This window comes from Rissa tridactyla, chromosome 2, assembly GCF_028500815.1.
Source record: "Rissa tridactyla isolate bRisTri1 chromosome 2, bRisTri1.patW.cur.20221130, whole genome shotgun sequence".
NCBI classification, from domain to species: domain Eukaryota; kingdom Metazoa; phylum Chordata; class Aves; order Charadriiformes; family Laridae; genus Rissa; species Rissa tridactyla.
In genome coordinates this window covers 88748859-88772799 of record NC_071467.1, presented here as the reverse complement: position 1 = coordinate 88772799, position 23941 = coordinate 88748859, and the positions used below count along the sequence as shown (strand labels likewise).

The 23941-nt window shown below is 38.6% G+C and overlaps 1 protein-coding gene across 5 annotated transcripts in view; it reads left to right on the top strand.

Moving 5' to 3' along the window:
- DROSHA (drosha ribonuclease III) overlaps positions 1-23565 on the top strand; it is a 70764-nt gene extending 47199 nt beyond the window's left edge. For 4 of the 5 annotated variants that reach the window (XM_054189809.1, XM_054189810.1, XM_054189811.1 and 1 more), the window contains 12 exons: positions 1965-2064; positions 4804-4906; positions 7403-7473; positions 8573-8617; positions 11548-11705; positions 12549-12654; positions 16358-16499; positions 17456-17538; positions 17650-17753; positions 19377-19469; positions 20295-20341; positions 23306-23565. In XM_054189809.1, coding sequence (XP_054045784.1) covers positions 1965-2064; positions 4804-4906; positions 7403-7473; positions 8573-8617; positions 11548-11705; positions 12549-12654; positions 16358-16499; positions 17456-17538; positions 17650-17753; positions 19377-19469; positions 20295-20341; positions 23306-23436 — 1183 coding nt within the window. In that variant the 3' untranslated portion in view covers positions 23437-23565. Of the gene's footprint in view, positions 1-1964; positions 2065-4803; positions 4907-7402; positions 7474-8572; positions 8618-11547; positions 11706-12548; positions 12655-13631; positions 13789-16357; positions 16500-17455; positions 17539-17649; positions 17754-19376; positions 19470-20294; positions 20342-23305 lie in introns of those variants that run through there. The other variant, XR_008464663.1, reaches the window with a different exon arrangement.
- The last annotated feature ends 376 nt before the right edge of the window (positions 23566-23941 follow it).

Below are 23941 nucleotides of genomic sequence, written 5' to 3'. Positions count from 1 at the left end.
ATTCTTCAACAGTCCTCACCTTTATATGTTATTGTCGTACCATTGGGCTTATTAAGCTTTGCAGTGTCTACTTTATGACTGTGTATGTTTGCAGTCCTGCCTGATACTTAGAGCTGCACATCTGCACACAGCTCTCTTGAAAATTCCTTTAGTGCTGATGATACAACAAGGAAGATTACAAAATGAAAAGCTAGAGTTTCTGTTTCATGGAGTGCAATTTTAACTTGATTGGGGTTAGAGATTATTCAGCTACAGACAAGTTGAGCTTTGTACCCTTTTTTAAAGGAAAGATACTTTTCTTAGCATGCCATTTTGTTTCCATGGGTTCCTTTTCTCTAGTTGCAAGTGAAAAGCATTTATTGGTAATATTGAATGTGTTGCAGTTCTTATATTTCCAGTTATTAGGTCTGTAGCTTCCATAATGTCTCTTTGTAAATAAAATAGTTGAGCACAAATGTAATTTAGTTAGAAGTAATAACAAAAAAGCATGGTTCATCAAAAATTGCTGCAGTTTTGGTCTGTTTTGAGTATTCTGAAATCAGTGAACAATACAGGGATATTATCAGTTACCTCTATCGGACTCTCTTACTTGAGTACTAGAGTTTTGACAAAATAAAGATTATAATCCCTTTTCAGCTGCTTTGTTCTGCTGTTTTTAATAGGGGAGTAGTCTTGTTTACTGTAAAGCTTCTCTTTCAGCAAGTTTGTTAGGTGAATAACAAAACTGCCCTTATATCTCCATTCCCTACTAGCCCCTACTAGCCATTAGCTACTCAGTATTCAAAGCTATTAGTCTATAAAGGTCTCCACTGCCCTTAAAACCCATGGCCTTTTCTCTCATACAAGAGTACAGGCTGATAAGATGGAAGACTTGCTGATTAAAATGTCTTGTATTTTTCATTGTCATTGCTCATCAACCATCAGTTGACTTTCTGAGCTAACTTTTGTCTCAATTCAGAAAAAACCTGAGTTACATTTCTGTTCAGCAGAGCATGTAAGCACCTATTTAAGTCTGAACTTTTTTTTTCTAACTCTCTTGACTTCAGGTCTCTGCTTTTGTGAATTATGGTGCTTGATTAGATTGCCTCTAAGTTTTATTGCAGTTTTTGCCCTTAAATAATCTCACATCCATCTGCACTTTTCTCCCTGTGTACTGGGTTAATAAAGTATTTTAATAATTAGTGCCATCCACAGCCTTATTTGTGGGATGTTGAAAACTCTGTTTTCTTTCCAACGCAAGTTAGATAGTCATATATGAAGACAACTAAAAATCTTTCATCCTTTACTCAGATGTTGGTTGGATCACTGAATTAATTTTTTTGTTTTATTTCTGTTTTATGAAGTACCTTACTTGCATGATGACAAATATCATTAAAGGCAGTTGACAGCCTCTGATTTTTACACATTATTTTTTTTCTGTGGTATTGATGACTTCGCACATTTGATAAATCCAGGCTGTTGAGTTCTGTTCTTTGGCTCCATTAGCATCTGTTAAAGTAGTGTAAGAAACTTGTGGAACAAATATCCTGAGTGGTGGTCCAGCCTGAATCGGTAATATCATCCTAAAGCACTGTGTACCTGCGGCACAGCTTTTCTTAAGGCTGACAGTTCCCTTGTGTTTTATTCCTCAGCACCCTCTAGGTGTCAACCTTGCTGAACCCGCTGCTGCTGATAAATAGAAACCTTCAGACGAGGGAAACGCGTGTTGTTGTAGGGATTTAGAAATTAGGTATTGCCCAGTAGAGAAACAGCACTATTCCTGCCCTGCTTCCAGTGCTATCCTGTCAGATATTACTGAGCATTGTTTTAATGTTTGTTTCTTTACTTCAAGCCAAGTTGACACCTTGGGAAGGGACCTGTGTTACCAGCTAGGATCTGAGGGAAAGGCACGGTTCCCTAGAGGCGTAAGTGGTTCGTCTTTAACCAAATGCCGACGGCGTCTGATTTGATGTTTGTTTTGCCAGTGTCCACTTGTACTACCTGTTTCCCACTCTGGAGGAAGGAGGATTAGCTACGTACCGCACTGCCATCGTACAGAACCAACACCTGGCCATGTTGGCTAAGGTACAGTTTTATACGTCTCTGTATTTGACACCCATAGGTAGGATATGATTAGTGCGTGGATTGCTTCTTGAGGGATCTGCCTGCTTTGGACATCAGTATCTTTACTGTGGTTTGCGTTCAAGATTTGGGATACAGGAACTCTTTTCGGTTTGCAAACAGATTTTAAAGATGAAGTAGGACTTAGTGTTTTCTCCAGAGCCTGCTTTTAGGAAGAGTAATTTTTGCAGGCAGAAGGATAAGTTTTTTAGGATGCTTATGTTGAAGGTGTGTCTATATTTACCTTAAACAGGTAATGAAGCTGTTAGTAGAATTTAGTGAAGAAAAAGAAGCATACTGGTTGTTTGTAAAAGGACTTGCTGTTGGAACATGTAGGGAGAACGTGGCAGCAGGTGGTAGAGAAAGTGGGGGGAAAAAAATCATTTTGTCTGCTCCCTAACCTGTGCAGTTCTTTTCAGATTCACTGTGAACGAGAAACATGTTAGAAAGTCTTTTGGTGAAAAGCTGTATTGTCTCATGGGAAATATTGAGATGCCTCTGAATTTTATTTCATTTCATTCTGTGAATGACAGAGCTTTTTACATTTCTACATGATACTGGCGGGCAGGAGTATGATATAGAAAGTTGATTAAGTCTCTATTCGTAGATAACTTGGTATTCCCTTATTTGTACTTTATTAGCCTGTTTTTTAAAAAAGTCTGAGACTTACCGATGGAATGTATTAAGCTGTGCATGCACGCGCACACACACACACACACGTCCATCTGCTGTGTACTGCTGATAGTTTTCAAGTGCTCTTTTAATCTTTTCTGTTCATATTCACGCAGTAATTTAAAGAAGTGCATCCAATCTTGAGATTTTGACAAAAACTGCATGATTTCTAACATGTCGTCTTTTGTGCAGTTCTCCGGAGAGGCATAGGGTGGGGAGTGAACACAGTCATTTTTCTTCAAAGCTTTCTTCGATGATTTAGATAAGCATGAATTGATTGAAATGTCTCAAATTGGGGGTTTGTTTACAAATATGGTATTGAACTGCCTGACATTTGAATTTGTGTTACTATTTTAAAACCTGCATCAAGAAAGCTCATATATTCTTAAAGCTCTGTTCACAGCCTTTACTGTTGTACATGGACAATTTTTGAAAGTTTTTATTGCAACATTTTTTAAACTGTATTTATTTATAGCAGCTACAACTGTGAATATTAGATATCTGTACATTCCTGATTTCCCAACTTACCCTTTTTTCCTCTCATACACCTTATACGATGTTCCTGGTTTCATCCCCTTTAATTATCCCCTGCAGTGTCCTGTTGCGTTCAGTTTACTTAATAGAATTCTCAGCTCCTCAACTTCCCTTGTGCGTGTGGAATGCTGTTTTAACTGAGGATCAAATGATAAATTTCTGTAGCTTCTAAGGGACATTGTAGCGGAAAATTTAAAAATAATCTGAAACGTGTTGTGATCAAAAAATGAGAAGCAAACACATGCAAAAAAAAGCTGAATGCAAGCTCCAAAAATGGAGATGAGCCATTGGAGGTGGGGGAGACACACCAACACCCAAACAACACCTGTTAACACGAATAAAAGACAGTAATCTGTAAGAAGTTTAAATTTGATGTAAAACAATTAATGTTCTACTTTTATGTTGACTGTAATGACTGCTCGCCATACTTTATATAGTGCGGTGGAACATCAAAAGTGGTAATTCTGTCTTCTGGAGCAGTAAATAGGCTCTTGTTCATTGAAAAGGGAAGACTCCTTTTTCCCAAGCGAAATGCGTCTAAACCACGCACCTCAAACAACTTAGTCTCCACTTTTACCTCTTAAATATACTCCAGGAGGATGAAGTTGAAAGTTAATGAGAAATTAATCAGTAGAAACTTACACCCAGTTGGGAAGAACCTATTCTCGTAGAAACTTTGCAAAATGCACAAATCTCTTCTTTAAAAATCTCAATAATGGTTTTGTGTCAAAAAGATGAATATGTAAAGAGAACCCAGTAGCTCTTGCCTGCATTTCTATAGCAGAATTATCATATATTGTGTAGGATATCTGACTCACTACCTGAGATTCTGACTGGCAAGCAGAACTATGGTTCAGGCAACAGGTGAATATTAATGATGCACATTTGAAAGGAAAAAGAAAGCTAGGTGGCACTGCGGATTAAAATATCAGTCTTCTGCTTGCAGTGCCCAGAGGCTTTTGCTACTGCCACCTGTTGACACTTTTAAAGGAAAAAGCCTCGGGATTGTGTCTCCCAGGGTTCCTGTTCCTCACTGTTCTACTTTGTCTTCTTTTAGGGAAAATCTTTTTCCTCAGTGTTAACTCCCCTCCCTTTGAATGTCCCTTTGGCATTTCTGAAGGCAAGTCACATGAGGGCAAACTACCAGCAAGAAGCACAGCATGTATTGGGCTATTTTTCGGTCAGACCCCCAGCCCTCCGCTTGAACTCATTCCTAAATCCCACTAGTAACATGTTTTGATCCGGCTTCCCTTGACAATTTGGTTTGATGACTTCTAGCTTTCCCACGCTATCACTCTCTAGTTGCTTGTCTCTGACAAACAAATATGAAGTCTTCTAATTTTAGCCTATGTCTGAACTGAAACTATGGAGAAAAGCTTTAAAGTTCCCTCAAACCCGGTTGCTGCATAATAATAGTGTAGCTGAACTGTAGTGACTAGAACTGGTACTCTTGTACTTCTAAAGCCATGCTTTTAACTCTTTCCACGTATTCTGCAGAAGCTGGAACTAGATCGATTTATGCTTTATGCTCATGGTCCGGACCTTTGCAGGGAATCAGATCTCCGCCATGCCATGGCCAACTGCTTTGAAGCTCTAATAGGTAAAGCGTGTGTATTTGTGTATGCAAAGAGTTACGTGTTAATACGTCTACATGCTGTGTCGATTGTGATGGAGGAGATGTGGGTCTGCGTTAAGTAGTGTTAGTAAGGGCAGGCGATAGTAAAGCTTCTTAAATCTTCTTCATCTGTTCCTGTCTCCTGCACGCACGCTGCGTGTATAACATGATGAGCGTGCAGCATTACAATGAAAATCTCATCTTCTGTATCCTGCCTCCCATGTGCTGAAGAGGCACCCCTTTCATACCCTTGTACCCACAGCACTTCTGCCTGTCACCGCAGAACTCCGTCTCTTGTGCACCACCTTGGCCTGCCACCTGAAGTCGTCTGCAGGGTGCAGTTCAGTCACCGTGGCCTGGCAGGAAAAGTGCAGGCTCACTCTTTCCTATAGTACTTGCACAGACCTGCAAAATGTGGAGTCCCACTTCAGCCCTGAATTTTAAACTCTGCAGCTCGCTTTCTGAATGCACCAGGCACTCCCAGCGCCCAAGTCACCAGCCTGCTTCCTCTGTGCCATGCCAACCTTCTCCTGGGAATTAAACGTGACGTTTGCGGAGTAAATATTTTTTGGTCTTTGCATTTTCCTTACAAATAAAAAGTATGGCAATATGCTCTGGCTGGTGTAATAAAGCTAACAAAACCATCTACCTGAGGATGGGAGGGAGTTGTGTCAGATTTGCTGTTGGGCACTAAGATGCTGATCGGTGACTGGCTGTGCTATTTGATAAATTCATGTTGGAGAAGAAATCAGCACTGCCTGACTGCAGTTACAAATATCAAGCAGTAAGGCAGAAATCTGGTCCGTTATATTCATACAAGCCCTATTTTAAATAGCATATTTTGATAAAACTTTACTTGTTTGAATACACAAAGCAAGCTAAATCTCAGTGATTTAGCTTCATATTCATCCAAATGTACTGTATATGATATTAGCTGTGGGAATGGTTTATCCCTGATCCAGGTCTTTACATACTACGCAAGCTCCTAAAGCATTTTGTCCTGCTTTGAAAAATAGATCATAGTTGGCTTAGATGTCAGCAGTTCTGCGCATTCTGCCTTGGGCCAAATTGCATTTCTTCTTATCAAGAAATAAGATTTGTCTTTAACTCTGTTTTGCTTTCCATGAGTGCTTTGATCTTTAATTTAAAGATAAAAAACAGAAAAGGAACACTAGATATGTATGTGTGGCTTTGTTCATATTCTTCAGCTTGTCTAGGATGTAGTGACGACTATTTGGCAAGCACTGAGATTTGCTAAGAGAGCAGGCTTGCCGTTTAACCTCCAATACAAAGTTGTTCACAAAGTTAATTGAGCAATAAGGTTTTGTCAGGGCCATAGCTGAAATCTGGGAGCTTGTTAAGGGACCATAAAAGTATATGTGGGGTCTTGGAGCTCCTACTTGAGAACCTTTGTAAAAGTCTGGTGCTTGTTCCCTGGGATGAAAATAATGACTGATAGTATAAGCAGGCTGCCTAGGACCGGTTTGAAATTCTGTGCTCTCATAATATGCCTTTCGCAAGATAGTCTTACAAACCCCCAAACTGTTCTCCAAAGAGTCCCAAGAAAGGAGCTGACCTAGTGAAAAATTAAAAGGAAAGAGGAGGGGAAAGATACAGCAAGGCAAACAGTGTTCTCCCTGTATGTGGGAACATCGACTGTCTGTCTCTGTGCTCTTCATGTAGCTGTGTATTCCCTTTGCTTTTATACAGATGTGCTTACAAGAACTGGTTTGAGGTTTTCTGAAGCCCTCCTGTAAAGAGTATCAAAAGACAAAATGTTGATACTGAATTTATAAAATGCCTGTATCGATACAGAGTGTATATGGTACACACAAAAGATACAATATGCTGGCAAAAGTTTTGTGTAGAGCTTGTTACTGAGGGGCATGTGAAGGGACAGTGAAGGTTGTACAAGCAGTTTTAAAAAAAAAAAAAAAAAAAAAGGACCACAATCTCCAGAAATTGAGAGATGCAGAGGTGAAGTTTCCAGTTCAGACAATGTATTATTGTGATATTGGGGAGACATTGAGATTTAGGATGGTCCTGACACATCCTTTATATGCAGAATGTAATGTTGTTGAAAGTACTGAATAAATGAAAGTTATTTGCTAGCTGTTGAAATGTGTTTCATGCCTTTCACTATCTACATATATGGTATAGTTAGGTGATTACAGGAAACTACTTTGAGAAATAGATTGCTTCAAGCCTAATTGGTTTAAACTTTGCTCTTTGGATGTATAATTTTCTGTCACTGATTTAGCTATTTCAGGTTTTTCTGTGCATTTTATGACTATTGATTTATGTTGGTGTTCAATGTGCTTTAAATTTCTCAAAAAATTAGATATTACTGCAGAACGCATTCTTTTAAAAAATAAACACGTGGGAGATGAAGAAGGCAGAGATCTTTAACTTAGCTGTGCTTAGTAATTTTCTAAGTACTAACACATTATTGACCTTTGACTATTTGGTCCTCTCATGCAGGAGCCGTTTATCTAGAGGGGAGTCTAGAAGAAGCAAAACAATTATTTGGACGTTTACTCTTCAATGACAAGGTATTTATGAATTTATATGATTTGATTTCCATTTTTAAAATAACTCAAGACATGCTTTCTTGTCCATTGTCTTACCTGAGAATCACAGGTGAACAGGAATACACCTGTTGTACTTAGTTCCTGGAAACTGAATGTAGCACTGAGTGTTCAGGGCAGCAAGTTGCACTGGTTCAGGCAAAAAAAATTACGGTGTTTCCTCATGTGTGCTGTTTGTAGGTTGTTGGCTTAGGTAGGGAAGGGTGGGAGGCATGGGAAACCTGCAGACTTCCATTCGAAGTGCTGCTCTAACTCCAGAGATGGATGCTGTGGACCCAGGCAGCATCCTTTGGGGAAATGATGCACATGTAGAGCGACTGTTCCTGTTTCATCAGTTAAATCCTCCCACCTCTGAAAGTTTTAAACATATCTGTGAAAAAAATACAGGGGATTTCATCCAGTGTTTGCCCAATTGCATAGTTAAATTCTAACGTATTCCTGCATACCGAATCTTAGATCACTATGAGTTGGAATTTATCCCATATAATGGCTAAGGAGAGTAACCAGTACATACTGCCGGGACAATTCACGCGGCAGTGGTGCGGGGATAAATTATACAGTATTTTCCTTCTTGAAAGTCTCTGAGTCTGTGAAATGACAAAGCTTATTAGAAATAAAAGTATTTTGAAGCCTATTGTAACTCAGTGTTTATTTGCTGCTCAGTGCCTGTAGTGAAAGAAGCCTATACGAAATAGAAGAAAATAAGTGGGTTTTTTTTCTGTTTTAGTCCTTGCCTTTGGTGAAGTCAAACTTGCTATTGAGGAGTACTTGCAAATAAAGTTAGTCCTGAGGCTTAAACAAATCTTTTTCTTCCTTTAACCACTTTTTATTTGGTTCAAGGATTTTTCCACCTCTTTGACACAAGCTAATTGGGAGAACTACAGGCAGTTTGAACAGCAAATACACGATTTTAAAAATTAGTTTGCTAGCACTATTGAATTTGCAATAAGCAGAGTCAGCATCTGAAATAGTTCAGTATTTCAAGTAATGACATTTTATTTAGTACTGTGGAATTTGTTAAATGACTCCCTTGAGCATTAAAGGCATCTCTCAATGTTTGCAGGACCTGCGGGATGTATGGCTTAATTATCCACTACACCCACTCCAAGTAAGTGTATCCCTTTCTGTAATAAATTTCATAGCTCTGTTTTATTTTCAGGGATGCTTTTCCATAGGTTTCCATTGTAATGACATCTCAGAAATTGTGCTAAAAAGTAGCCAAAGGAGTATATATATTTGCCTTTGTGTTTGCTTTTGGGTTTAGGTTTGGGTTTTTTTTTTTAATAAATAATGAGTGTCTGCCTCTGAGGATTAATAGTTCACCTTTCTTTGGCTCATGTTTGATATGTAACTGTGCTTATACAATAAATCTAGCGAGAGGTAACATTTTGGCAGCTTCCTGTTCATCTTCTCAAAGTTGGGGGGAAAAGGGTACATATTTTGTTAACCTGAAATTGACTGAAACCTTAATAGTAGGAAGGCACATTAGTTGAATGGAATAAGAGCGTGATTCTGATTTTTGTGTGTGTGTGTGCAATGATAGCATGGTTGTTTTGGTGATTCCAGTAGCTTTAATACCAAGTAAACACTGAAATTATGAAGGTGTCTGAAGGTTAATTTATCCTCCATGTATTGGAGGACACAAGTTCACAAGTCGTTATTTTATTACAAGGCTGGAAGTTGGGAGAATGCTTTCCCAGTCCTTGTTCCCCGGCTGAATTTTGGGGGAGAGCTAGATCAACTCACAGAACCTCTCTGCACTGTACCTCCTTGTCTTCACATCAAACACGGTAGCGTTTTCCAAGTGTGCAGGGGTGCTGCAAGAATAGCTGTATACAAATTGTCATCCAGTCAGTTAGTAAGGTTTTCGGGGTCATATGAACATCTGAGAGGTTTCTTTTGTCCAACCAAATCTCTGATGTTTTGTGCAGTCAGTTTGATTCCTATGAAACTTCTTATGAGCACGCCCTTCCAGCAGAAGGTCACTTTGAGGCCTCCATCTGAAATGTCCCGTGTATTTGTATGGATTTTGCCAATAGGTACATAAACAAAATCTTCAGCAACAAATCAGTGCGCATGAAGCGTTTTTACCACCAACTCTCTGTGAGTGTAAATAGAAGAGTCTTAATGGGAAGATAAACTTTTGAGATTCAACACCAGGTATCCTTCATGGTGGTACAAGCTCACAAGAAAATTTTTCTTACTCTGGATTTCTTTCTTTTCTCTGACTTTATTTTGTTATAACCTTTTTATCTCTGCTTTCACAAAGACTCGTACTCTGCTTAGGGATTGGAGGCAGTTGGTGTATGCAGCTTATCATTTCTTGCTACTACTTTAACTTCTGTTACGAAAATTTATTTTCTTCCATGTCCCAGAAGCCATCCTAGCTCTACTTGCCAGTAGGGGATACACGGGCTACTCAGGTTGGCCTTTGGGCACAGCTAGCCTGAAAAGTGGTGTTTTAAAAATTATTACTGGGTAAGATACACAGAATTGAGGGCCTGAAATCCCGTTATTTGGCAGCAATCAAGGCAGTAGAAACAGTGATGAAAAAAATAATTAGTGGTCACCTGGATAAATGTGGTCTCTTTAGAAAAAGTCAACATTTAAAGACCAGTCCAGCCTCACAAATGAATAGGACATTTTAGAGGAAACAAAAAGGCACGTAATGACGCAGATTCACCTGGGTTTCCTAAGAGGCTGTTGGAAAGGTAGTCATGAAAGGCTTTTTAAACATGTGTTTAAAAAAAAAAAAAGGGAAAGGAAGAAAATAAAAAAGCAACCCCAGTGAATACTGTCAGTCCTTACAAGATTTGAAGGAATGGCTGAAACATAACAAATGGAGAACAGGAGTGAAATGACCACATCTTACAAGGGAAGGAGATCACTGGCAGATTTCCCTAGGGATCTTTGCTGAAGTACAGGCTGTTCGCATCGATAGCTTAGGGAAGGGGATGAGCAGTGAGGTGGCAGTTTATTGACAATACCGAGTTATTCAGGGTAGCAGGGGCAACAGAAGGCTGAAGAATTGCAGTCTGGTTGCGAGAATGCAAGAGATACTAATTATAGAGTAAAAAAGCGTATGGAGTTCTTTGTAGGTAAATATAAAGGACTGTGTGTGAGGAAGCAAAAAGCAGTCTCAGCTCCACATGCAACTGAACTGCAAACTGACCATTATCACCCAAGCGTGGGATTTTGGTGCCAGGATATGTGGTTCTATGAAAATGTCAGCCGAAAGCTCAGCAGCGTTTAAGGAAAAAGACAAACTGAATGTGATCAATTAATAGAAAAGGGACAGGCAACAAAGCAAGAAAAGATCTTAATGCCACTTTGAAAAACTGTGGCTATTCTTAACTTTTCCTTTAGGCATCTTCACCTGGATGATCCCTCCACTAAGGCATTGCTATATAAGAGAGGTGCCAGAGTGGCTGGAGGAAATGCTTAAACCATTTCCCAGCTCCAGAAAGCCATTTGACAGTGTCACCACATCAAAGACATCAGACAAGAAACTGATAAGAAAAGATACTGACCCAAAGTGATAATTTTAATTTTCTTGTGTTATTGTGCCCTTTTGAATTTCATATACTAAGTATTTATTCTTGATTTTTGATACTGAAGGAAAGTGGGAGAAATAGATTTGGATTTTGTCTCATCTTGACGTGCTGTCAGTCTGTCAGCCCTTTTTTAATAATTTTTGAATCTGTTGCTCAGTTGCAAACAATGTAATAATATTAAAAAAAACTCAGACAAGTACAATTGTACACGTTTTGTGAAAATAAGTAGCCCATGCTATCCACGTGTAGAGATACGGCCATATAAGCAACGTGTTATAAATGCCTCAACTGTTAAAAAAGCATACATCAGAGCTCACATCTTCTTTCAGTGTAATTATCCAAGAAGAAAAGCCAGAGGAAACTGGGTTTTCTCAGTTCAGCTGGCCACAGAATGACTTGTTCACTGTATTCTTTGCCCTTGGTTTACAGGAGGCTTGCTTTTTTCTGTCAGTTTGTCATTATATACGCTTCATTTTATTTACAGCTGCAGGAGTCCAATACTGACAGGCAACTCATTGAGACCTCTCCAGTTCTTCAAAAGCTTACAGAGTTTGAGGAGGCAATTGGAGTCATCTTTACCCATGTTCGGCTTCTAGCACGTGCGTTCACTCTGAGGACAGTAGGCTTTAACCATCTGACTCTGTGAGTACACAGCAAGAGTCCTCATGGAGCTCTGTTGGTCCTTCTGTTAGTTTCCCGGATTGCTTTGTTTGTAAACAAACTCTAGATGTTATATCTGTTCTCCAGAAGAGAATAGAGCAGTTGCATTCACCAGTTTGCCTGACTCGGTATCCCATCTCTGACAGTAGTCAGTAGTGGATACCTTGGGAAAGACTACAGAAGGCGTTAGAGAGGCATCCTGGTGTTTATTCTGAGCTTCCTGCATCACTGATATTTGCACATCGCTCCTGAGACAGTAGCAAAACATAGTCAGAGATACGTTTGGCAGAGGAAAGAAGTAAAATCATGCTCTTTGGTCCAAGTGTGGCCTTTGTGTTCTGTGCTGTGTAGAGCTGCCAAGCAAACAATAGAGCCATACCAGTGGTTACCCAATCCAGGATCTCGCATGGGCGTAAACCTTGATCCTTTTATTTCTTGTGAATGGACAGACCTTTTTCTCTATTGAAGTCATTGCATTCATTAGTTCACTTTCTTAAAAGAAGCTGCAGATAAAGATGTTATACCATTACAAACTTGATGTCAGCTACTCTTCTCCTTCGGTTAGTCCCAGATCTGTGATCTAATAGTTGTGTTTATATGTAGCTACTCTGATTTGCTTTCTTCCTAAAAGTTGGTGTTACAACAGTAATGAACTGTGTTTTCATCTCACCTGGTTAATACTGGAAAATTGTCTTAAACGTGTTTGGAAATGAGCGAGGCTTACTTTCAGATCACTCTTTCTTTTAATTTGTGTGTGCATGCTGGTTTTGTTTTTTCCTCCCTGAGTGCTTATTGATTTTGCTGCATTGATGTCTCATTTTTCAGAGGCCACAACCAGAGGATGGAATTCCTGGGTGACTCCATAATGCAGTTGGTAGCCACAGAGTATTTATTCATACATTTCCCTGATCATCATGAAGGGCACTTAACGGTGAGACTGCCATCAATCATGCTGTCTGGAAGAGAGAGAGTGGGATGGAGACTGAAATTATGGGAGCAGCTAGTGAATTATTCTGGATTTGATTAATAAAAGAAGCCTCAGCCACCACTGCTCTTAATAAGGCTTTGTTAATTTTAAGTCTTGAGCACTGCAATGAATAGGAAATGGTGATTTATGAGCTGAGTGCAATAATTTCTGTTCTGTCTGTGAAATGGATCAATAATTTTAAGGATGTCAGTGATGAAATCGGGAGATAAGACTAGTTCTTGTTTAAAGATGGGTGTCTCAAACCATTTATTTAAATAGGCATATCACATGACTTTTTTTATTCATGACTTCTAGTCTTGAATCTGCAACCAGGCAGGGTTATGTTTCCTAATAAGGTTTTACAATCTGAAATTACTATTTTAGTCTTGTTTTCCTGTTGTCTTCAATCTGGAGCTCCTCTGGTAGCTTTTGGATTTAATTTTACTATTGTTATAGTCATCTCTTGTTGATTACTGTACCCTTTCAGCCTCTCTTATCTGGTCTCTGAACAACCCAGTTTGGGGATCTTTCAGCAAGTTACAATACTTTAAACACATGGTGTTAGTGTATGTAGGTTTTTTTCCCTGATTGGTTCATTTAGTACTGCAGCGGGACAGCTGTGGCTTTATTTGTGAGGAAGAAGTTTTCCTAGACTTACTAAATTTTTCTTAATTTTCAAGGCTTGACTAGAATGCAAAGGTGATACATGCATCAGGAATATGAGTCGAGTCTTCTAGTTAAAACTAGGAAGTGTCACTGTACGTTTCTTAGCTACTCGGAGTGGTTTTCTCAAATCAATAAAGGGATGGCAATCCCAAGCGTCTATCAGGCAATGTGTTTTCAAGAATATGCTTCTTGGGTCTTTGGGACTTAAGCTGTTTACAAGAAAAAAAAAAAAGTACATGCTCTGACTAAAACTAATTTTAATTTTTCTTCACCAGTTCTTAAGTTTCATTGACATTTGTATGGATTCTTCTGCACCATTCAGGAGACAGAGTGCATAAAACCTGAACTTTTGAAGTAAAAGTTAAAAGGAGAAGAGCCTAGTCATGTTAATTCTTCAGAGAAACAAAACCATAAGGCAGAAATCCAAGTTTGGTGGGTTTTTTTTTGCTTTGTAGGTGACTTTTAAAAATGTAGGCATCAGTGTTGTTATAGTAAGAGAAATCTTTCAAGAACTATTTGGCAAGAAGGATATGAAGTGTTGCTATTAATGGATGTAAATACTCAGAACAATGATCAGGACGTCTCCATGTTGCTTAATTTAATGCTTATAGTGAGTTGGCAAGTAGAACAAGTTGCACAGTCCAAGTTTGTAGGGGGAAGTACAAAGTTAGAGTAGAATGGATGCTGAAAAGACATTAAGATATGGAGAAGTAGGCAATGCCTAGAATAAAATTTCAACTCTGGGGATGCGCGCGCAGTGAAAAAGAAAATTGGGAATGTTTTTAAATCTGAGGACAAATTAAATGAGATGTGTGAGAAAGGAGACTGATAATGTGGGATCTAAAGAGAAACAGCAAACACTGAGCTCTTCCTCCTGTTATCTGGGAACATACTTACATTGGAAGTAATAATGGAACATTAGCTGAATGGTGTCTGTAGCATTGAGGACAATTTTGGTCAGTGATGGGAAGATTCCACTTAACTGGCAATGCAGTGGCTTCCCAGTGTGTAGTGATTACTTGTGGAGAGGTGTCTGTAAATTAACTACATTTAAGAAAAAGAAAGGAGAACATAGTCTTGTCTATGCCAAGTGATCTGCCAAAAAAGAGGATGAAAATTTTGTTGGCTGTTGGAAGGTACAGCTTATGCTACAGACATGGATAGTAGTATTCTGTGTGAAGATGGAAGAGTAAAAAACAATCACTTTGTAATTAGAGTTAAGCTCCAGTTGAGCATCCATCACACGTTACATCATCTGCGGTCATGCAGCCTGTGTGTTGCCAGAGTGGAGGCTGGCTCTAAAAAAGCTGCTGGGAAGGCACAGGTACCGTGTCTTCCCCGTATCCTTAAGAGGAATTGAGTTTCTTGCTAGATCACGCTTGTAGAGAGGGCAAATTCTAATACAAAGCAAGTTGATAACCACAGTGCTAGAAGGATAACGGGTTTTTTTCCATCTCTAATTCACTATGTAGTGTGTATATTGCTCTTTGTTTTATGATACTACTAATCATGATTACAGGTTCTGTCAAAATAAATACTCTACAAACACAGCAAAAGAGATCCTTCTTCCCCCATTACATGAAACAGATTTTTGTCACGTGATACTACACTTCTGTCATGTAGGTTGCATATAGTACTTAGGATACCTTAGGGAAAGTATTGTTTATTTATCTTAAGGACATAAAAGGGAAGAATTTTGGAAACGAACAAGTAGAAGATGAGTTTAAGCAGAGGTTAGGGAGGCAGGTAATAATCCTATCTGCAGCCTGCCTAGTTTATGAAGATCAAGTTGTGAGTATCTGCTTCATACATCATTGCCAAACAAATTATGAACATACTGTTCTTTATTTATCTGTTGTCAGAGATGAAGTATCAAGTGCAGCAAATAAATCTTGATTTTCATAAGCTCAGTTGACATGCTGGAGCCAGGTAGCATATAACTTGGATCTAATAAGCTGAGCAAATGTGACATGGAAGACAAAGAGAGAAAAAATGTGTATGCAGCTTCTCAGCTCTAGATTACATATAAACAGTGGAAAACAGAGCCATTCTTTCCCTCCCACACCCATCTCCCATAATATGCCAAACTTCTTAAACTAGTGCTGTTTCATTTAAAGCAAAAAAACCAAACAAACAGAAAAAATGTTCACCTTAACCAGGGGTTCAGAAAATTGTATGAAACCCTAAAAATCCAAAATAATCTTTTAAAATGTATGGGATTGTATCTTTGGCAGAGCTCTATGCTTATTTAAGCAATCTGTCTGGAGCCAGGGTTAAGCACTTCAGGGAACTCTACTAGAGAACCAGGTGTCCTGGACATTGTCATACATTGAAAATATTAGAGCCAGATATTTGTCAGGGATTCATCGGCGCAGCTATACAGCCTTCAGCAGAGCACACAGTACATACAGGCTGTCCAGCTATGCATTTTCTTCTCTGGCCAAATGAATGGAGCAGCTTCTTCATCTCCTTTTTCTGAAACGTTAGATTGTCTTGCTTTAATGTGCATTTGTTTCAATTACTGACAAGTTATTTCTGATTTGGGGAACACTGGGGACTGCTCTATAGATTCCAGAATATTGTATGTTTATGTGGAAAAATGTATATAACTATGTATTACTTAAACTAGAAAAATGCAGATTAGCTGAAAAAATACAGGACTGATGAACAGATGGTATATGATTGCAAAGAAGCTCACAAACAAGCATTTAAATGCAAGACATCTACAGAAGTAGCATGTCCATAGAATAAATAAAATTTGGTGAGAAGAATTGAAACAGAAGGGAAAATCATCAGTAGAAATAATGAGTGTGTGTGTTTATGTAAATCATTTCAGTTGTGCTGAAACAAAATGTAAGTAAACTGAAGAAAGTGAGAGGCTACATGGATAAAAGTAACTTTTTTCCCAGCTTTCCCTACCTGTTATAGTTTAGCATTGCTGATTGTTACCATTTAGTGGACCTTGATTGTTACCATTTAGTGGACCTTCTTTCTATTGCAGCTGTTGAGAAGTTCTTTGGTGAACAACAGGACACAGGCCAAGGTGGCAGAAGAGCTGGGTATGCAAGAATTTGCCATCACTAATGACAAGACAAAAAGACCTGTAGCTCTTCGGACGAAGACTTTGGCTGATCTCTTGGAATGTGAGTTAATTTGGTTATAACAGCTTAGTACTTATGCAGCTTCTTTTTCCTCAGGGCTTGTTTAAAAAAGCCATTAGAAATTCCCCAATTCACTATTAAAAATGTATGTTCAGGTTTTAAAATGAATTACGCCTATACCTCTGAAAGCCAGATTTTTGAACAGTAGCCTAGAGTTTTGAAGTCTGTATGAAAGCATGAAGGAGGCGTACTTGCAGGTGGCTTAGCGTTGTAGGCTTAGAAATTGAGGGGTCGTGATGACCAGGTCAAAAGCATGTCTGGAAAGTTGTAATCCGAGTTGAGCTATTGAACAGCGTTTCAATGTTTCATTATTATATTCTTGTCACTGTTGGAAGACAAGGTAGTTCCTTCAGCAGGTGAATATTTCTGTGGATTGTTTGGTTGCATTTTAGGTTTCAAAATGGTCATTCTACAAGAGGGAAGGCTACATGGAAATTATTTTTAGTCCATTTATGGAAGTTTGTGCTACCTTCTTTCCAGAGAAAGTGGAAACAGTGATAAATATGCTGCAAAGAAAGTTAATCCATACCTTGTATATTTTGATATATTTTGTGAGTCATTCGGACCTCTTGGCTTTTGCCAGATCCTCTAAGCAAATGGAAATAGCACACAAACAGGAGTGATTTATATCTAAAACTTTTTTATGGTACCCAGTAGTGATTTATTTGTAAGTATCCATGGTCTCCTGGTTAAAATGTGAGATTAGGAGCTGAGTGTTGTTTCTAGCTCTTTAAATGACTGCGTGGATTTGGGTAAGTCACTTAATCTCTTTGTCAACTTCTTTTTTTTCCCTGTGCATGCAGCATAATACCTTCATCAGATCACTGCTGTGAAACATAGTTGAATATAGCTTCAAAGTACTCAGAAATACTTGTTTCTAAAGGTTCAAGCCATTAACTTTCTTCTTGGATGAGTAACTACCTTTTTTTTTTCCCCAGCCTTTATTGCTGCCCTGTACATTGATAAAGATTTGGAATACGTTCACACTTTCATGAACGTATGCTTTTTTCCACGGTTAAAGGTAAGATCAGTCAGGTTTCTTCTTTCCTGCCACTGTCTTAACGCATTATTGCATTTGAGACTCTTACCACAACCTCTCAATTGTAAAAGCATCTTTGTGAACTTCTTACAGGAGTTTATTTTAAATCAAGATTGGAATGATCCTAAATCTCAGCTTCAACAGTGCTGCTTGACTCTCAGGACAGAAGGAAAAGAGCCAGACATTCCTCTTTACAAGTAAGAACTGGCATCTTACGTCTGATTATCAGTCTTTCTTGCATGTGGAGGAAGGACGTCATCAGTCTCCCTGTGTTTTTCCATAGTTTGGTTTTATTGTAGTTACCCAAGCCTTCCAGTCTGTCTTTGTTTGAAGATGGAAAATGTTGAGCCCACGTATGTCTTCCTGTATAGTGATAGAAGAGGTTCAGGGTAGTGAACCTCTTAACTTGTACACCTCAGCTAGATACCTGAAGCTGGATGGATCTCCCTTCTCTCTTTCAGTTGTAAAATAGTGTAATAGTTGCTTCAAAGAGGCAATAATAAAATTAGCATTGTGTATTGCATCCATATCCATTCAATTAAACTAGGAATGGGTGTAATGTTAGCCCCTAAAAGAAGAGATAAAGGCTATGAAAGGTCAAGGTTTGTGTTGTTGGGATTATTATATCAAAAAGGTATGAAGAATGAAAGTCTTAAGTGCATTTGTCACATTTACTGAAGTAAAGTTTTCAATGAAATGTAACAGTTCGGTTATAGTGTCAAACAGTGTACTTCTGACGCGTGATCGTTTTAACACTGCAACTGATGCTTTGCAAATCTGACTCCTCGGTGTCTCTCTCTGAGGGTTCACAGCTTTGACTCGAGTGAGGGAGATGAATACAAAAGTAACAATTCCCGATTCTTGAAAACCCACTGAGTATCAAGTGCCAAATGTTTGTTTTGTTTTGCTGTGATGATAAATTGATTTTTATAGTATAGCTTAGAGCTAGTAATATGTTGTTATCTTCCTATTATCTTGTTAAATTCCTTTTCTTGGCATTATCTGTTTCACTGCAGTAAGTACTATTGCTTTTAAATTTGGGGTGGGTTTTGTTTGCTCTTGTCACAGCACACGGAGACAGAATACTATAGTTAGATACTTTAAAAATTGATGTGAAATTGGTTCTTCTTCCAAAAAGAAACATGGTAGCGGACAGAACTCAAGCTGACCGTGGGAAGAGATTTGGTACAGCAGGAAGAAAGAGCAAAAGAAGCAATTCATCGCATGTCTAGGGAATTACCTTTTTTCCCTTTAGATGGTTGCTGATACATGTCCTAGACTTCAGCTAAAATGGAAAGTTTGTTTTGTAACAAACTGTAACTTTTCAAAGCTGATGGAAAATTTCTTTGTACTGTCATAATTCACAGCAGAGAGCTACCATGTCCGATATAAAGTCCTTTTAAAACCTTGCTAACTGCTCAGCTTTCAGGAACTAAAATTTTAGTGCACACAATAATCATATTGGTGTGATTATTTGCAATTGCATAGCTACACACAATTTATATGACTTTATTACAAGTGTTTTCACAGTGTTTTAACAGTTTGTGTTATAGTTTGCATTTTTGCTTATGGATTAAATTTTAATTTTCATATGGTGCTTCTGAGTGAACTTGGAGTAAATATAACCAAGGTTATGCACCATACTGGTAATCTCTGGGTTAATGTAATTTATACAGGCACCTTTCAACCCTTGCTCTATGCTTTGCACTAATTCCACTATATGTATTGACCAGACTGAAAGCTTGATGATATATGTGCCACAAACGGATTCTGGTTGTTAATCCTTCCTGCTTGAATAAATCATACCTTTCTTATTTCAGGACTTTACAGACAGTGGGACCATCTCATGCCAGGACATACACAGTAGCTGTTTACTTCAAAGGGGAAAGAATAGGATGCGGTAAAGGCCCAAGGTATAGTGAAAAATTAATCACATGGTGTTAAAGTTTGAGTGTGGCAGTGTCCAAAATGACTAGCCATGGAGAATAGACAAGTGTGTGGTTGGCCTTAGAAAAGGAAGGCTATAAAAGCCTTTTTCTGTAGAGCCATTCTGAGTTTCTGCCTCAAGAATACCCGAAGGTTTCAACATCTGTGTAGTTTTGGGTCTTAAGCTTTTTTGGTGAACTTGCCTACAAGGTGGCTAGCAATGCTAGACAGTTTGTGGCTCTCAGACTAGAAACTGCAGAACAGCTTCCAGGAAACAGTGACTTTATCTTTGGCTTTGCTACTGGATTACTCTCGAAATTAAGGTGGCAGTTTAAGGGTGCAAGGCTCTCAGGGTTGGTTTTTTTTCTGATGTTATTACTTCCAGGCGTTTTGGAATTGGTTTCTAAAGTTGCAAAGACTTCAACCATGAACCCTAAAGACCTCATCTTATTTTCTGCTACCAAATCTGGTGGTGGTTATAAAAATATCATTGATTTCATTGCGTTCACACCTCGGCGATTTTGTTCCTTTTTTTTCTCTCAAGTAAAGGCAAATGTTTCAGTGAAGAATGGACTAGAATATTCTCTTAGTGTTATTGATCTAAGTTTAAAAATATTCTACTGGAACTGTAGTGCTATTGCTCACATATTTATGAAAAGGCTGATATATCATACACTCTGGGAATTACTAGCTACTGGTTATCCAAAGAGTTTTATTACAAAAGAGTAGCTAGTGTTCCACTTTGTCAGAAACTTTAGTTTATTCTGTACAACTTGGACCTTACGTAACACGTTTTTGTTTGGCTTTCACAGTATTCAGCAAGCGGAAATGGGAGCTGCAATGGACGCACTTGAAAAATGTAAGATATTTGGGCAACAAAGAAAATCATTTATAGTTTGTATTCTTGATCTTTATAGTGAGGTGAGGTGCGGGTTCTGTAGAGGATAAGACTTGAACAGAACGTATATGCTGAATGCTGTTAGCTTCTCAGCAGCAGGTTTCCCTTTTAGTACTTTCAAGATAATTTTGTAGCAGGTGAAGTTAATAAGATACCAACAGGTATTTTTTAAAGGGAGTTGATCAGCGACAGAGGTTGCAACTTACAGGCAACCCCGTACAGTGAAGTCTCATTGAGATTTTCCATGCTTAAATATGCAGTGGGGTAAGACTGCTTAGTCTCTGATGGTGTGGTTGTCTCATCCTCTAATTTAGCAGCGGAAAATTACTTTTCTGTTGCCAATTTAGAAAATAAAATTTGATCTGAGATTATACAGTAGAGTAGGTTAAAATATAGCAGGCAGATCTCCAGCCAATGTAAGTCAATATTTATCTGTTAAGAACAGCTTATATCAGCGGAGGATCCAGTGATCTGTGTGTGCATCTCTCAGAATTATGCACAGGATAGCCAGCATGGGAGCAGTCCTTCAGTGCAGTGGAGTTTCAGATATGAAAGGAATGAATGTACGCAAACATCTTATACAAAAGAACTTCGGTCAGTTGAGTTGAAGTGCCAGGTGTAGATGTATTGTAAGCAAATAGGTTACGCACATTTTGTGAAGCAGAAGCTCTCTATTCAGAAGAACATGAGGTACGTTTTTTTTTTATTTGATTCAAAGGAAAGACATGCAGTTCCTCAGATGCCAAAGGATTTTAATGTGTTATCTCTGCATCTGGAAATCCCAGGGCTTAAAAATTACAGAACACAATGTGTGCCTGTAATTCAGAATTTTTTTATATCCATCTGCTAGGCATATACTTCTCACGACTAGTAAATTTGACAAGTAAAAAAATGTAACTTCCTTTCTCTACTGAACACCTGCAAGATGTTACTGAAGGGTTTTTTGAGTGTTTTTTTTTTCTTGTGACAATATCACCACTCAGAGAACTGTGAGCTTCATCTCCTGTCAGTCCAAGGACTTCACAGCTCTTTTCTGAAATACGTATTTGAATATCATAGACTTCTAGAGGTCTCTACTCCAACTGTCCCTCAAAACAGAGCCAACTTTCAAGTTAGGTCATGTTTCTCAGTGCCTTGCCAGTCAAGTTTTGGCTGTCGTTAAGAATGGAGGGTCCACAGCCCCTGTGGACACCTGTCCTAGTATGTATATATTTGTGGAGTGGAGTTTTTGGTTGTTTTTTCTAAGGCATAAGTACTTAACTTCAAGTAAAAATGCTTTTCATATACCTGTTTATATATATATGATAGCCATGATGAGTTTATTACATAAATTCCCTTCTCAACATCTTAAATGGGTTATAAACAAACAGGTTGCTACCAAGCTGAGTACCTCTGAGTTCTTAAGAATCACGTTATAGGCACAGTGCTGAAAATCCGATTTTCATTTTATGATGCACACGAGCAACAAAACAACCTGGAACTCCGTTAAGAAAGCACTGGTGTTTTTAAAAACAGCAGCAATTCAAAAACAATTTGCTTTTGTTTAGATTGCTTTCTGGTTTAAATAAATATACCCTCCGATGTCCGAGTTGTAAATAACCGATGAATAAACCTTTTATTCCTGTAGTATATAATAAAAGGTGCAAATTTCACCAGCCAATAAAACAAAGCAGTAGAAAGTCATTCTGCTCTATCACAAGCTCCAGCAGATTATGTGGCTTCTGCAGTGAGTCCTCTAGCTGAACAAATCTGTGTTGCCTGGGACCCAGAAAGAGGAGGGAGACGCTTAGTGTCAAGGGATACCTCCCTGAGGAGGCTCTGCTGAAATTTTCTCTTGGTAGCCAACTAGAGTATGAGCAGTCCTTTTCCGAGACATCTCCCAGATTTGTTTATATCTTTAAAGGTCAGTGTAGTAACCTTTTGCGTTCATCTCGGGCACAGATAGGTACCCGGTGCTGATCCCAGAGCTCTGTGTGATCCCAGCAGGAGGTCTGCCACGTACCCTACCACTTCTTCATTTTCTCATCGGCTGGAGGGTGCCGGTCTCTGCAGCACAGACACACAGATGAACGTCAGCACCCTGGTCATGCAGAAAACATCAAATTCTGTCAGCTCTGCACTAAATTGAGAGCAATTCTGATCAACTATATAAGCTGGTTTTATAGCCTCAGTTCTAACTAGTGTACATACGTACCAGCCAATGGACAAGTGTCTGAAATCAGACGCATCCATCCCCCTAGCTATTTCGCTATCACCTCAGCCTTGTCTAGTCTGTTTTAGCCAGTTCTCACTCATCCATGCTCTTAAGACTGTGCTAAGGCTGTATTCTGGTACATAGCCAAGCATTGACTTTTTCAGGAACAGATTTTACTGCATTCCATTTTGCTACACTATTACTATCCCATTAGGAACCCTGCCATAATGTGGGGCACCGCGTGGATTCTGCATAGTTTAAAATAATAATAATAATCATGGAAATATCTGTACAATGCTTGGAACCAGTGACTAATACTTACGGACTGAGAACAAGACGACAAACCCTGACAACATTGACAGTAGTCTCACATTCATTTTTCAGTATCGACCACCTGTTGCTAAGGGAACAGAATGTAAAATCCAGGTAATACCTGGCCATGCTGCTATATCAGGATTTTATATTTTGTTTTTGTGAGTGTATTAGATTTGTCAGTGCTTTGTAGCAGGAGAAACAGATGTGGAAGTCATAAAGAAACACAAGTCTTATGACACACAGCCTTGGTTTACTGGATTATTAGAAATAAATGAGTAAAAATGGTAATAACATTATTCCCTCCTACCCCTAATCTCATCAGAGTTGGTTTTTGGTTTTTTTTTTTAAATATAAGAGATGAGGCTTTCTGTGTTACCAGTTTGTTTCTTAATGTAAAATATTTTTCCTTGTGTCAGATAACTTTCCCCAGATGGCCCATCAGAAACGCTTCATTGAACGGAAGTACAGACAAGAGTTGAAAGAAATGAGGTGGGAAAGAGAGCATCAAGAGAAAGAACCAGATGAGACTGAAGAAGCAAGGAAATAAAAGAAGGGCACAGAAGCAGTGGCATATTTACTTACTTAATAACTCTGACTGCGGCCTATGGAGACCTAACCTAGTTTCTTGCAGATGATGAATGAAGAGTGCCTGTTGATATCAAATAGAAAAGCATAATCTCTTCTTTAAAAAGTGTCTGTATATATAGCATTTCTTTAGTTTGGTTTTAAGTGTGAAGTTTGTTTGGCTTTTTAATAAGACTTGTTTTTAAATCCTTTTAATTTTTATGAAAAATTGTGGGATTATTTTTATTATTTTTACTGTCTTGTATGAAGTAATAAAGTATGAATTTCAAAAGCCTGTAGGAGGAAAAGCTGTTTAACAGTTGTCTTCTATGTCCAAATGCTGTTTTGTGAGTGACCAGCAAGGTTATTGCATGAGCGCCGCTGTGGCGGAGGAAAGTATTATGAGAAAGATGTGTCCAGATCGTGTATTATGAGAAAGATATATGTCCAGAAGATACCAGTGTGACCATAATACTTCAAATGGTGTA